This window comes from Vidua chalybeata, chromosome 2 (genome assembly GCF_026979565.1).
Source record: "Vidua chalybeata isolate OUT-0048 chromosome 2, bVidCha1 merged haplotype, whole genome shotgun sequence".
NCBI lineage: Eukaryota > Metazoa > Chordata > Aves > Passeriformes > Viduidae > Vidua > Vidua chalybeata.
In genome coordinates this window covers 94,744,194-94,760,809 of record NC_071531.1, presented here as the reverse complement: position 1 = coordinate 94,760,809, position 16,616 = coordinate 94,744,194, and the positions used below count along the sequence as shown (strand labels likewise).

General features: G+C 33.9%; 1 protein-coding gene across 2 annotated transcripts in view; it reads right to left on the bottom strand.

Annotated features, from left to right (window-relative positions):
- NBEA (neurobeachin) overlaps positions 1-16,616 on the bottom strand; it is a 454,830-nt gene that overhangs the window by 174,550 nt on the left and 263,664 nt on the right. For both annotated transcript variants that reach the window (XM_053932002.1, XM_053932009.1), the window contains exon 39: positions 9,318-9,442. In XM_053932002.1, coding sequence (XP_053787977.1) covers positions 9,318-9,442 — 125 coding nt within the window. The remainder of the gene's footprint in view (positions 1-9,317; positions 9,443-16,616) is intronic.

Here is a 16,616-nt window from a genome sequence, read left to right as displayed (position 1 = left end):
ACTCTTTAGGGACACTGTAAGGATAAGAAAAACATCATGTCATTATAGAATGCACATGATATGAAAAAGAAATTTAAACAAATGGAAACATGCATAATATGCTGACTGACAGAATTCTTAACAAGGGGATTTCCTTATCGTGCTGGTTAGTACTGTTTTTCGGAACTTTTTCCATAAAATGCATTTGGTTTTCTTTCACAAGATGCATTCTCATTTCTGCCTGTAACTTGCACCACACTGAAACTCACAAAAAATCCAGTTTATCTCATTACAGTGGTACTTTTTGTATGTATTTCTAAATTAACATTATAAAATAATGAAACACACAAAATAAGTGGTATTGAAGAATTCACTCTACTTGTAAGGATATGGAATACCATTGCATATATACCTAAATATTCTTGTGTACAAATCTTACTCTATACATAAAATGTCTACAAGAATTTTCACGTGACATAATAGAAATAGATTTTATGTGATAAATGTTAAGTAATGCAATATAAAAGATAAGTAAAAGTACTTGGACATCTTAAAATATATGCTGTCTCTGAAAATTAATTCCCTTATTTTCAAAATCTATACATACCAGTTTCTTTTTCTTTGGGAAAGATAAGGAATCACCTACACTGAAGAGATTCCTATGCTTTTCTTCTGTTGATTTAAGCCTTGCAAGTAGCCCAGAGGTTCACAAAAACCTGAGCCCAATACCTAAAAGCCTGTCATGTCTCTCACTGACCACCAGAAAGAGTGGGACAAAAAAGTCTTTTGTCTAAAGTCTTTTTAGATCTACAGTATGACCTCCTAGTTATCCTTATGCAAAGGTTGCAGCACTGCTGAAATAATGCCCCTCCATTCCAGCCATGTGCTTGACATGCTGTCCTTGCCAGGTCTTCAGAAAACACTAATGCTATATATTCCCACTTACATACAGAGTGGAGAATGGAATCCTGCAGTGAAGATATTAAGAATAAGAAGAGTGAAGAAAATTTAGGAAAGGAGTATTTTGTGGTTTTAACTATTGCCAAAGGAGATTTTTAAAGTACTGTTACTAACTCCTTAATACAGCGTTTTAAAGCACAGAAAATAGGAAATTAGAAAAGCGCATATTAAAACCTGAGTCCCAAAACTTACATTCTGAAGGACTCTGAAGGACTATTATTAGACTTTCACTGACAGAATGTTCTTCTGGAATGTTTCTATGAGATTCACTGAATATTCATGGGTCAAGAATTTATATTTCTTTGTCAAATAGATATAGAAATGAATAAATAGAACAAATACAATGTTCACATGAGTTTGAAAACATTTCTCATCATAGCAATTTACTGGGTTTGGTAAATAATCTACTTCACTTGGCAGAACAGACAGATATTGTGTATTCTTTGAACATGAAAATTTAGCTGTGGAAGGGAGAAAAATGCAGCTAGAATTCCAAGAATGACAATAGTTACAATTTTTAGATCTTAGGAATGGTTTTGCAGACCAATTTTATGGCTTCAAGAACATTCTGGGGTCATATACTTTCAGATGAAGAAAGAGGTAGTTATGTTAACTGCTGGTAAAAAGCCAGCAAGTTCTGCAGTAAAATCTATTAGCTCAGACCAATAACAGCAGCTAAAACCCCGGTCATACTGGATAACCTAAAAATCTCAGAGGAAAATCATTTTCCCAACACAGAGGTTTAGAGGGAAAAGTTTTCATATCCTATTTAGCTCTGTGAAAAACTTGAATTAGAGTCCAAAGAGAGCTTCTGACATTCAAGAGTTAAGGAAATAATTACAAAAAAAAAAAGGACTTTTTAATGAATCTGTACTTACAACTTATAGTAAAGCTGCCATAAAAATTCCTATGAACATGCTAGGAATAACATACAACAGGCAGAAGATATTTAGAGACTGCAAGTACTGATAGGATGCAATTGCAACTCATTTCTATGACTAGTCATAGCAGAAGCTCAGACACTGAGTGGTCAGTAAAATTCAACACAGCAGTGTTCAGTACTCCACTTAAGCAAATTCCATTACCATTGACATCTTGAAGGTGCCTTTCATTACATTTCAGTGGGTTTTAAGAAAAAAGATCACCACAATGGTAGATATATTCATGGTATTTATATAATGAGAACATATTTACGAATGGGGGAGTGGGGTGAGACGTGTTATAAAGAAGACCACATTAAATCTAGTATTTTAGATTTAATTATTCTCACTACTAAGATTTTGTTTTGCAGATCGTTCAATTAGTACCTGATGTAAGCTTTTTCCTAGAATTTCTTTAGACAAAGCTGTATCTTGCAATTACCATATAAAATATTAAGAGAACAAAACTATCACGTAATATTTTCCCTAAAATCCTGTGAGGATGAAATATTTGGAAGTTTATTTGGTGAAGCAGTGGATGGCACTGTTGGACTACAATTATAAGGGTAGAGATGAAAATCTTAAATTGCTGTGCTTTAAAAAAAAAGATTTTTGTGACTCCTTTAGGCAGATATAAACTCATTCAGAGTACACTGGAGATTTCAGAATCAATGTGGAAGTTAGTTCATTTACTGAAAGGAAGTTTTGTAACAGGAGAAGTATTATTTTAGGTGCTTCAACTGAAGCAGAAATGTTTACATGCTTGTTTCACATGGCAGCATGATCCCATTTAGGACTTACTTGGCGCATGAAAGAATTGTTATGGGTTAATTTAATGACTGTATACATATTCTTAAAATGCTCACTACTGAACATCAAGTATGTGTGTTTTACTGCCCACAAAGTCAATTCTATTTTTTAAAACTGCTCACAATTAATGGTCATCTTGTATTTACTTACAGACTAAAACTGTGTGAATGAACGGGGTGAAGAAACAAAGTTTCTTTTTAGAAAAGGGCTTTTGTTCTTCAGTTGCTCTAATGTATTCTTACTTAAGGCATTACTTAAATAAATATCAGTTTGGGGAATTATCTTAGATAAGGGTCACCCTTTACTTCCCCAGAACTACATGTTTTATGAAATTGTAGCAGTGTATGTGACTATGATTTTTAGGATAGTGCATTAACTGAGGGAAAAAAAAAAAGACAATCAAAAATATTGTCTTGGCTTATGCAGTTACAACAAACTCAATTTCAGCAATAATAACTGTTATACTGAACATGACCAAATTGATATTAGAAGCATTTTATATCTGTTCACATCTTCATTAATGATGAGGAACAGAGTTCCCTCAGCAAGTTTGCACATGATAAGAAACGGAGGAGTGAGTGGCATGCCAGAGGGGCCTCAGCAGGCTGGTGAAATGGAAACTCATGAAGTTCAACAAGAAGTGCTAAGTCCTGCATCAGGGGAGGAACAAGCCCACGCTCCAGTACCTGCTGGGAGTCACACAGCTGGAAAGCAGCTCTGAAAAATGGAGCTGGGGGTGTTGAGGGACACCAGATTGAACATGAGCTGCCAGTGTGTCCTTGCAGCAATGGGAAATGTTATCCTGAGCTGCAATAGGCAAAATATTGCCAGTAGGTTGGGGAAGGTAATCCTTCTCCTCTGCTTATCCTTGGTGAGGTCACACTGGATTTCTGCATCCAGTTCTGGTCTCCCCAGTACAAGAGAGACATATATCTTCTTTTATATTTACTTTTACTACTAAATTGATCCAGATATTCTGTAGATACTCTTTGGTTCTCTTGAGGAGGGAAGACTCAAGGGAGCCACATAGTTCTGTATAAACACTTCCTTTTTGGTTTTCAGTATTTCCAAGGATGGATACCAGATAACTTCTCTGGACAACCTGTCCATTGTTTGACCACCATGACAGTAAAAAATAGTTTGTTCCTGTTGCCTTTTATCCTGTTACTGGCAACCAACAGATGTCTAGATTAGTTTAGAAGTAAAAGAAAATGTGAAAAAACCCAGCAAAAGGATCTATAAAGCTCAACAAAACTGACAAAAAAGCTGTTCATAAAGATATACTATAAGAAAGCAATATTTCATAGACAAAGCATAATTTGATCTTTAATCTCTTACATAGTACATATGTAATGTTTTCACTGCTGATACACCTAGGAAAATAACTGGGTTTTATGCATCTAGTTGGTCTCCTAGCAAAACTCTGATAGGTAACGATGCACTATCAGTTGACTTCAACTTGCTTTCATTTTTGAACCAGTTACTGAAAAAAAATACAGGTTTTCTTATGGTTGGTTCTGAAACCAGTGTTGTTGAAACTATTCTGGAAATACACTAGACATTTTCAATATGTACAGAAAAGTTGTAAGGTAAAGAATAATGAAGTCTGAGAACTTTATGAAGTTGAGAAAAAGTAATATAACCCTTTTAGATATATATGACTTATGCAGTAACTTTGACAGAGTCTTGAATTTATTGCAAAAAATGGTAGTATTTTCACCAACAGACACCTTTACATTTTTAGCAATGTCATCAGTATCAACAATCTCATACATCCAAGTGTAGAATCTGAAATGCAGAATGTAAATGAAGGACTAGCTTTTAGGTGCGCATTCAGACTTCCTAGAATAGGACACGATTTTACAGCAAAACTTCTGAACAAAGATGATGAAATTGAGCATCTCCAGTTCATGAGACATTCTGATTTCTTCATATGTCTTATTGTTTGAAAATGTCATGTAAGTTTCTAAAACAGTAGCTTAGCTTTCTAGAACAGCATTTTGCACATAGCTTCTTGCCAGTTTCTCTGGACACTCTTCCCTCTACCTTGCTCTAACACTGCCTGCAGAAGGCAGAGAGCCCAGCAGCTCATGAGATGGAACTCAGGAGCTGTGGAAATCAACCACTTTGGACTTTTCAGCACCATGGGGTTGCTCTACAGCTAGCGTTTCTGAAATTTCATCTTGGGGTATTTCTTTAACATTAAGGACCCTGAAAAAATTGAATCTTGCTTTATGGTCTCTGGGACAGCCAGATGCCCCATTCTGAAGACAGTCCCTTGTTTGAGTTCCCATGGACTTCAAACCCTCAGTTTCATAGCAGGAACACACACAGCCTTGCTTCTAAGGTAGCTTTGGCTTGCTAAATAATCTGGTCCTTCAGCAGCCTGAAGAAATCCTTCCTGCCATTCTTTGAAGGTCCATCAAAATTCGTCTGCTGTCATGAAAAAAGATTTCGGATTTCAACATTCCAGATTGCCAAACGTGATGCTTTTTAATTGTGTTTGTTTAATAAAAATGTATTTCTAGTGATAAGTAAACATAGTATTTAATGAAACTTAGAGCACTAACTACAAGTCCCAGAAGGAGGCAGAATCTGCTTCAGATAGAACTGCCCTTGAAATAAGGTTGCTAATTAGATATCCAAACACATATGCAAGTTCAAAAGCCACATGTGGCTATATTGCACATATATCTGTGGCTTTATTTCAAAACCTGAACGTATTACAATGTGAAAGATTTTTTTTTTCTTTTCTTTTTCATTCTAAGCATTTAGGATCTGTCACGCTAATCAGCTTAACAGGCTAAATATTCTTGAGCACATACCCTAGATATATTTGACCAGCTTACACATGTATGTTTAGAATGTGGGCACTCAGTTCATTCTCATTTACTTCAGTGTAGATTAGAAAATGTAGCCTTTCTTCTACTACCTCTATGTATAAATTGTTTGTGGACCACAATCTTTAAAGGCTGATGGGCCAAATCCTAAAAAAGGAACTGTTTTAGGTTGACCTTTGTGGACCAGTATTCTATCTCACTGGCAGGGTGGTAGAGTAGTGTGTCCTCTAAGCTGATCTCCAATGACTGTAAACTGTTAAGTTGATTAACTAGAAGAGGCAGTTCTTTCACCACATGGCGAGAATCTCTGTGAATTGGGCCATGTCTGCATATTTCACTAATCCATCATAGTAAAATTTGGGGAAGAAAAGTAGGGTGCACAATCATTTACACAATCTTTTTTCTTTCTTTCTTTTCAGTTACAATTTACTTATTTTCATTGAATTTCCATCTAAACTTAGACTAAGAATTGTTTAAGCTATTGACATTATAAAATTAAAACTCTACTAAAAGTTCCAGGTAATTCAAATTCCATTTTAGCTTGCACTTTTATACTGCTGCAAGTAGCATTGCTTCAGCTACACAACAGAGAGAAATGAATCTATATTTTGATTCAAGTAAGAATTTAACTAAAACAAAAAGGCAGAGCACATACAATGCTGAACTAATTATGCTTGTATTTTAAATCTGAGTATGAAAGTAACTTTAACAGATTACAAACAAATCTAATGCCTAATATTAAAATCTTAGAAATGGAGGAGACTAATCCAAAAGGAAATATTTTCTAGTCAATCCCCTGTAAATGCTGCTATGACTGAGATGCAAACAGTTTCAAGGGACAGCTAAGTATATAGCCATAGGAATCTGCTATAATTTTTCACACCGTTTTATGTAAGCATAGAAATAAGTTGTAATTTCTCATTGTAATGTTTTTTACTTGTCAAGTAATCTGAATATATATTAATATGCATACATATGCACACACACATACACATATGAATACATATTATATTTTATGAAAAATGGAAATCCAAACATGCATACAGGAGCTGATTAACAGACTGTAGTTAAATAAAAAACTTCATTATGACAGAAATTTTTGGAGAAAATATTATTTCCCAATTATTATTTCAGCACTGAATGTTTCTTACAGGAAGAAGTCACTACTATCATCTAAAATTAACACTTCTCTTTTTAGGCCCTCAAGGTAGAATTTGACATTTGTTTTACTTCTCTAAACCACATAGATCATAGACATAGTTTTCATTTCCAAGACTCCTTCCTTAATGAATGCAAATATAATATAATTATAGTACCCATACATCCAACATCAAATATGATTTAATACTAGAGTAGCTGTAAAGCACTTTTTTATCTATCAAGGTCATATCTTGATGGTTGCACAAGCTCAGATAAATCAGGTGTTAAGCAGGCACATCTCCAAGGAATCTGATAATTCTCTCATCTGCAATCCTCAGCATATCTTATTATTTACTGCCAAAGGAATGACTGATTAATTTTGTCATCTTTGCTCTGTGATTTTTGCTCAGCTGAAGCTGGCTGCCCTCTTCTGCAATGCCCAATCAGACCTATTTAAGTTGATGCTTTTGATCGCAGACACTGAGGAGCTTGCTGACTTAGGCTTTGACTAAACATTCCTCCATTGCAATATTTATGCACAGAATCCTAAATGATAATGGACAGTCAATGCAGATAACAAAAACTTGTGAGATGTTTCCACTATTTCACTGATGCTCAAGACAGCTTTACTTGTACTAGAGCTATCAGTCAAGATGAAAAATTGAAACAAAGTCCCAACAAATTTTCCTTTTATGAATACTTTTTTTCTCACAAGTGAAGTACCTGAGCTCAAGAAATAAAATCTGTTATTGGAAAATTATGCAGTCTCATTTTTTTTTTAATGCTTTAAATTCTTTCTGTAGTGTGATGTCATACTCAGTTTTGGAAGCTAGGAACATTTTTCTGTCAAACTGTTACAAACAAAATTATCAAAACAAAACCAATAAAAAAACCAACCACAATGAAAGTTAAGCCCTATGGAAAAAAAAAAAATCTGCCTCTAGCTCTTTATTAATCACATTCCAACACCAGAGGCTAGAAGTACATCAAACTGCACCAAATCCTTTTCAAATGACAACCTCATAAATTATTCAACTCATTAGTAACACCAAGAGGCATAAAACTAACATCAGTGTTAAGGATGTTTTCTTACAGAGAAAGGTCAGCTAAAAGTTTCACTATTAAAATCCGAAGGGTTAAGCCTCTGAAAAGTAAATACATCTAGATAGAATCCATGAATACTTTAATGCATGCTGGTTTAAAATTCCATGTTAATACATATATGAAAAGCTAGAATTATTTTTTAAATTCTGAAAACTTCAGTCTATTGTTATTTTTTTGTGTAACCACTAAGTTTGATGTACACCATCTGTGTATAAACCTGAGTTTTAATTTTCTTGTATGGTGAATGTACTAACAGGTGTTATAGACATAAAGTCCGTGGTTTTAATGATTATTTGCCTTTCAAAAGCAACATAGCAATTAGCACAGTTTTGTACCCAACTCTCATAAAATCTCTATCCTGATGTTTTGGAAGAACATGGAGAAAATAACCCTTTGTCAAATACGAAATACCATACACAAATGAGGGAAATGTCTTCTTTAATCCAGCTTAAGGAAAGTTTATGACTTGAAGTCCTGCTCATGATAGTCTTCACCTTTAGGTAAGGATTAAGTTACACTTGCTAGTATAACTGCACACATAAATATTAAATCACATGTCTAACCTTGTTTGGATCCCAGCTATTTGCCTTATACAACCACAAAGTTGGTGAAAAGTGTAGGTCATATACAGAGTTAGCTTTATATCTATCATATTCAGAACTTTTGGCAACCTTAGCCTTTGGCTAAACATCAGATGAAAGATTCAACTTGCTTTGTGAATGATTACTTCAATTTTTTACTCCTAAATGCTAAAGAATCATAGTATTTTCTTTTCGGCACTAAAACAAAGAAGAAAAAAAAACAGAAAACCAGCACAATACTCTTTAAAAAACTCCTGTCTTTCATACACTAGAGAGGTATCCCAGGTTAAACCCAAGAAATAAATTCACTTAGATTTTTGGAGTATTCAGGTTCAGTCTGCTGTACAGAAGTCACAAACATATGAAACTTTTACATGTTATAGAGGGATTTGTAAGCATGTCCTCATTCCCCTTTTGTACTCCAGCTACATTTACATGAAAATCAAACATTATCTAATTCTTCAGTTTCTAAAACTGAAGCTTTTATATATTCAGTTCACTACTGAATCACCAGTTATCCTTAAAAATTATTATTGTTAAGTTCTAATCCATTTCACAATTTGCAGAAAAAATACTTCTGGTTGCAATTTGCATGCCAGAATAAAATTTCTGATATTTTTAAATTCTTCATTCACAAAATGTCTCCAGTGGAACTACTATGACACATTAGTTTCATGACCTATTTCATTCAGTCACTCCAGAGAGACAAGTTCAGTTGCTTTCACCAGTGTCTCAAAATTAGTGTCTGGGAATGCTAGGGAAGTATAATGTGTATCCCTTGGGGATCAAGGAATTTAACAGCTCACAAGCTCAAGTCTTCTGGTTCATTAAAGTGTAAGAATTGAAAGAATTCCTTTTCTAAGGATATGTTGTCCTAGGAATTCTCAGCACTGTCCTTGAGAAAGAAGGGACATGATTCTGAGGCATTCATGGACATCAAGAAAGCATCATGAGCAATATTTTTAAGCTGAGTTAAAACTGACCATATTCCACAGCGGCTTTTAGGAGAGCATCAGCGTGAGTAGACCCAAAAGCATTGCGAACGAATCTCCTCCGTCGGCGCAAATCATCTTCCCAGTAATCCAAGCGCCAGAAATCGTGCAGTTGGCTGGAAAATAAAGAACACACACATCAGCACCTACCACAGCTTGAACTGTATTTACATACATTATAGTATAATTTCACTGCTGCTTTCCCATTTCTGGAATACAATCTTGTAAAAACATGTATTACTAAAACTTACAATATTCTAGCATTTCTTTACATGCATTTATGTATTATAAACCCCAGCACCGCCTGTCTCAAAGTGTTCTGCCTGCTGCTAAAAACATTAATCACACTGAACCCATTAACAAATGCAGCATCAAATTACAAGTATTAATGGCACAGCTTGCTTTCTTTTACAGTGTTTTTAACAAGGCTTGTAAATCATAGAATGGACCTCAGTGCAAATAGTTTGCAATTTAATGACTATGGTCCCTTAGCAGACCAAACTTAAAAGAATAAAATATTGCCCACTTGAATTTTGTGGAACTATGATTAAACTAATGTGCTGAAATATTCATTGAAATAATTCCCTACTGCCCCTAGCAACCTGAGAAAATTGCAATTTTATTCATTATTAATAACACTGAATTAGAGCAGCAAAAAAGTTTCACCATGTGGTAATTGTCTTGGTAAATTATTATTCCAGCACTAACAGAGTACTAAGATGATTTTATAGCTCCCAGCTAATACAAGCCATTAACAACCATGGTCATCTTAGTGTAGCACTGCCTTTTTGCATTCAAAAGAATATTAAACTCCTGTAGAATTATCTAAGCCATTGTTAATCTATATTAAAGCCAAAATGTACACATATATAATCATCTGGTATTCAACTTTGGTTCTAAAGAAAGTGACAACTTCTTGACCTTATCAACACAAATCTCCCACATCTTTTTTATAAGCTATTTGGGCAAAGCTGCATTCTAAGCCAACATTTTAAAAGCTTTTTGGATCACTAGGAAGAATGCAAAATGTTTGTGGATGCATCCTTATCATCAAAGTCAAAATTGAACACACTATACATTTAAAATTATTCTGACCTTGTGGACCCTAACTAGGGAACCACTGCTTTAAACCAGTCATTTTCAATCTATCTGTAATGCCCTGGAAGTTTGTGATCAAAAGACAAAGCAAAAAAAGAAAGAAAAAGAGAGAAAAAATGTTTACAACTGAGGAGTATGGTATACATCTTTGCTGGATTTTTCGTTATTTCTTCAGCCGCTGTTTTCTATAGTGCCTTCATTTTGAGCAGCAATGTGCTGGTAGCCATTTCCAGAGGAAAAGTAGAAATATGCTAATGTACAACAGATGTTTACATTCTTTACAGTCCACTTAAGCACTTTTTTTAATGCTTTCATTAGTTATTGTCTAACTTTACTAACTGCTGTCATGTGACCTGGATCAGTTCTGGAGGGCAGGGCACCATGGGGAGTGGATCTAGCATCCTACCTTCTAGCCACTTACAAATTTTCAGAAGCAGCATACCGTAGTTTTTAGTCAATGCTGCTGTTTTTTTCATTCTGAATAGTATTTTCACAATATGCTTCTTGAGTCTGCATGAAGGTCCTACTTTTATGTCTGCCTTGCAGAACGGGCATTTTCCTTATTTAGAAGCAGTGAGGAGACAACTTCAGTGGTTTTTTGAAAGCCAAGAAACCTTCCCTTTAAAATTCCATTTCAAAGTAAGCCATGATAGGACAGAAGTAAAATTATTAATGAAACCCTTTTAAAAAAAGGAGATCTCTGAAATTATGTGTATTGGTAGCAATAAAAAAGCCACCCATGTTGATAAGAATGGTCTATGTAAGAATAAAATACTTCATGAAATTAAGAAATATTCACAGACTAAAAAACTACGCTTTTAATTTGTTCTGTGTTTAATCTGGTAATTCATTACTTTGATTAATTAGTCTGAAGATTACTGTATATTCTCAATTTAACATAAACCAGATTTTAAAGCCACTATTTTAATGAAGTGTTAAGTAAAAAAGTAATGAAATTTTCAGAGGATTAAGTCTATTTTGCAGATCCAAAAAAAACATTACAAGTTCACCAGGGACTGAAGTTTGAAATACATAATAATGGTGCAAAATTTAAATTTTTGAGAAAAAAGAACAGAAACATAATTTCTAATCACAAACTATATGACTTTTAAAAACAGAACTGAAGCTTCTTGTTACAGTTTTCTACAGAAGTCTATCCCACATTGTTACTACATGCTTCCAGGTACTGGAATTTGGTATCTCAACCCTAAAGAAAAGGTTTCTGAATCTTAACTAATTGATTGAAGATTGATTTTTGATTCTGAGCAACATCATCAACAAAAAGACATGATACTTTTCCTACCCTATTGTTACAAAGAAAGCAGACACTTCAAAAGATGATGGATCTATACTTACAGAAAGTTTTGAAAGATTAGCTTCATCACTTGAATAACAAGCAGAAAAAAATGTGTAATTTTCCTTAAACGTTGTATTATTACATCTCTAGGTTAGATTAAAAACACTACTAAGTAGAATACTATGGCACAAATTCTAGCCTAAAATTTAGAATTTAACCTGCTTTAGAAGTCCAGTGTTATGGACTGAATCAGTGTTAAATTGTCTAGCCCATAGATTACAGTATTTAGAAATACTTATATTGTAATCCTGTGGATATCACTCAGGCTTTAAGATTTTTGAGGAATCCAGGTAGCTGTTAGGTAATTCTAAATGATGGCTGTAGATTAAGAACTATATTTTCTAGTGCTGTACCAGGCGCAAGTCAGTCCTAGAAGAGAGAAGTCTGCAAATCACCCATAACTTTCTGCTACAATGCATTTTTAAAATGACTTGACTAAATCAAGTTATTTTAGTAATTTATTGTTTGTGACAAGGACAATATTTCAATAGGCTTTACTTTTCCTTATAATGTATATTATTAATAATCCTTATTTCCACAGCCAAGTAGATTACATGTAATTTCTCATTCTCCATATCTTATACCAGTCAAGTGACATTTTGAATCAGGCTTGTTTGAATGAAGAAGTGCATATTAAGCACGATGTAATGATTTTTTTTTAAGAACTAAAAGTTTATAGCCTCATTTATGAGCTATTTCTAAAGACTTTTAAGAAAAGAGAAATATATCTATATCCCCTTCAACTGAACAGCTATTTAAAATGTACCCTAAAACACAGGACCCAAAGAACTCCATATGACGAATTTAACTGTCAAAGACAGTATCTTTACAAACTATAGTATAATCCAATATGAACCTTTCTCATCATAATGAGAACTGGCATGAAACTAGTAATCCTACAAGTTTACTAACAATGAAAAAAAAGTATTTAGGATGGTATGGTGTTGTAACTTAATCCCAAATTTCAGATGTGCAGTACTTCATATAGTTAATACAGACAAAGAAAATACATGTTTTAATGGAACAAGCCCTATTGTAGTACATACTGGAGGATTACAAATTTTGTTTCATTGCCCCTGTCATCACTGGTCTCCACTTGACAGCTTGATGTGTATGTTCTCCTACTTCAAATACACTTTCTTGGCCAGCATGGGATGGAAAGGCAAACTGGTGTTACGCCCTGGCTAGCCAAGATGGACTTTGATAAGTTGGAGCTTTGAAGTCTCTCAAATGCAGGTTGCTCTAAAACTCAGATCTGCCCAGAATTCTTCATGATATTCTTTACTGCCATACTACACACAACTTCCATGTATATGGGGACAAAGATTATTGAGACAGAATAAAGTGTTTCAGATAGCTCAATTATCCTCTCAGAGGAGAAACTGTGGCGTGCTTTGCCAGAAAAACAATTAAGAGGAATGTCAAGTCAGCCTGCACAGCAAAGTCCTCCCTGCGTTTTCACATCTCCATGTCTTGAACATTTAAAATACAATTTTTGAAAAGATTTTCTGTTATCTCCATGGCCATAGCTGCAATGAAGAGCATGGGAAGGGTTTTTCCTTGGACTTATGAATACTAGCTGTCCTAAACGGTAAGTTTTTGTCCATCCTGCGCGCATTCAGCATCTGTGACAGCAGCTGCATGGCTGTGAAACCCAGTCCCTGTTCGGGAACAAGGTGCAGTTTGCTATATGTCACCTACAGCTACAGCAACTAGTGACAAAAATGAACAGTGGAGAGTAGCAGTACACATAAAAGATCCTCAGACTGCAGCCAGATGGAAGAGATTAAGTTTGAATATATTAATGAAGAGGAACAAGCCTGCAGACATGGGGGGAGGGGGAAAAGTTGTTTTGAAAAAGAGGTGGGTCACAGAACTGGAAGGATCTCAGAGACTCCATAGTCTTTGTAATACTGGGAAAATACTAGAAAAGGCAAGAAATTGATGATCTATAATTTCAAGAATTAGTCCTGGTTGCTTTTATGTGACATATTTTGAAAAAGAAAAATGATTCTTTTCACAGTGTGGAGTTATGACTGTGCTTTGAGAAATTAGGGAAAAAAAGTATATTTGGAAAGCATAAAGAATTCCCCTAAAGAACAGAAAATGAATGCCATTAAAAAAAAGGTAAGTAAAAGAAAACTTCAAATACAAAAAATACAGAAATACTTATGCAGTATTTTTAATGGTAAAAGCCAAAATGTAAACCTATTTGCCAGAAGATCCAAGTAGCAGAAGTCTTCTGTAATAACAAAGGACCAAATAAGGTTCAGAAAAGGTGTTGCAATAGATACAGTAACTGTAAATAATATTAAAACCTGGAAATATTAACACAGGAAATAAAGACATAATGAATCTGAGAAATACCTAATGTCATAAAAATTGGAAAAGATGGTAAAAGAGGGGACTCTGAATAAAGAGGGGACTTGGACTTTGAAATAAGGATGAAATAGAGCACAGAGAAAATCAAACTAACAGCAAACACTACCACACTGATCATTAGCATAGAAGCAGAGGAGTCACCTTTGAAAAGCAGAAAGAGAACTGCCAACAGTTTCTCTCCTATGATCATGTTACTAATGGTCTTGCATTAATAATGAAGGACAAAGCTGAGACAACAGAGAATGAACTGAAAGAGAGAAGAAACTATGAGAAGATGACTAATAATTCAAGATCCACCAAATTTATGAAGAATTTCTAAGAACTGTTTTAAAGGGAAACACCCTTTTCAGAAAGGAGGAAGTGATTTATGGGGCTTTTATTTTCTTCTAAGGCACTGGAAAAAGGAATATTTAATACACACTCTTAATGAACATTTCCAACTCCTGAAACTTCTGTGTCTTAATTTTGGTGAGAAAACTGAGGACACATCAAAAGCTGAAAACAGAAATCTCTCATTTTGAATTAATCTTCAGATAGATGAGATGTTAGAAAGGACAGTAATGTCAGTTGATGTGAAAGGGAGGCTGTGAAAATAGAGATCTTAATTTTAGCTATGGTACTACTTAAACCACAAATGTGGACAAATCTAAGTCAGTAAAATCCCAGGATTATGGATTTTAGTGTATTGCATAGAGTCTGAAGGAAAAAAACTCATAATGAATACACAAACAAATGAGGATTAACAGTTTACTGATTGCCTAGATTTTTTATAAAGCTTGGTTCTTCAGAATAAGTTGCTCACTTTGGAATTGCTGCAATGTTATTGAATAGTAGTAAAGTTCTACCAAGAAGCAGCAGCTGTAGGGAAATAAGACTAACCATGCATAAAGTCACAAATAGGGAAAAAAATAACGAGAAAAAAGCCACATACCTCTATAAAAATAACAATGGAAGTGGCAATAACTCAGATCTCTACAAAGTAAAACTAAAGATAAGTAGATTTTTTAAAAACTATTGCATTGAATTAACATAAACTATAAAATAATGAGAGAGAAGTTTGGCAACTCTATCCAAGTACTAATGGGCAATAGTAGGACACTACACACAGTACAGCTAAATGAAACAATACAATTTCCTGAAGTTATGCACTTGGTTCCTTTTAGTGACTCCAATGGCATTGAATGAAGAACTGAAGGAACTTACAAAGCAGATACATAAATTGTCAGTGTTTGACTCACCAGAATCACAAAGGGCTTTTTAATAACAAAATATGAGTAACAACTGAATGCAATTGCACCAGATTCTAGAGATAATAAATTGTAAACTTAGAAACACTAAAATGAAATAAAATTTACAGTTTAGAATTAGGACATAAAAGATTATATTTGAAAAAAAAAAAAAAAAAGGAAAAGAAAGTGGTTGAAACAATACTCTGGTTTAACTCAGATTTCTGGTTTGGAGCCTTAATTCTGTTTCAGAATGTGGTTTACTGCCACTCCAAACAAAGAGGAAACAAAACATCCAAAGCCCAAAAAGCCATTTTATAGTTTTAGATAAAGGGTAAAATTCCCTTTTGGAAAATACCTTGAAAGAATGGTTTAGGACATTTTAATTTTTAATGCACATTTTGTTATGTCATGCCATCACAGTACAATGTAAGATTTAGTAAGATCTTAGAAATCTTAGTAAGATTTCACAAGTACTGCCACGATGCCACAGTACAGTAAACTCCAAGATGGAATGAATTGTGGGTCATCTCTGTATTTCTTAACTGGCTGCAAAAGAGACAGAATGGCTTAGACTAGGAGCATTACTAAAGGGGGGCTAAAATTAAGCAAAATGTCTTGCATGATAAGTGTGCATGATAATTTTCTTATTCAAAATGTAGAAATATCTCAAAATTTAATTGACACAAAACTTGGTCTAGCAAATGATCATTGAATTTTAAGCAAAAAAAATTTGTTTTATGTTTTGACTAATATGTTATAACATCGCATCTGAGATAGGCACCATGACATTAACATACACTCCTGCTTTTAGGAAATACAAAATGAAAATAAAAACTTTTTAAAACTTTTATTAATTTAGAAAAATGAAAAAGAAAGAAATTGTATATTTTCATAAGAATTTATGCCATCATAATTTTTTTCCAGAAGATTTAATCAAAATAATATTTTATAATTTAAATGGGTTTAAAATGAAATTTCCATTTAATTCTTCTACAGTTTTACTATCATATTACCTACTGCTAGCAAAATTATTTTCCTTGTTAAGCACATCATCTGTCAAACTAAAAGAAAAATAAAAGTGGGTATCCTCTGACAACAAAAACAAGAGACCTCATGAAATAATACAACTTTTTGTCAAAATGGTCTAGAAAGTACTGTGTGATTTTACAGCTATAATCATAAGAAATCAGATAAACATCTCAGAAAATAACTTATTTTTCTTAA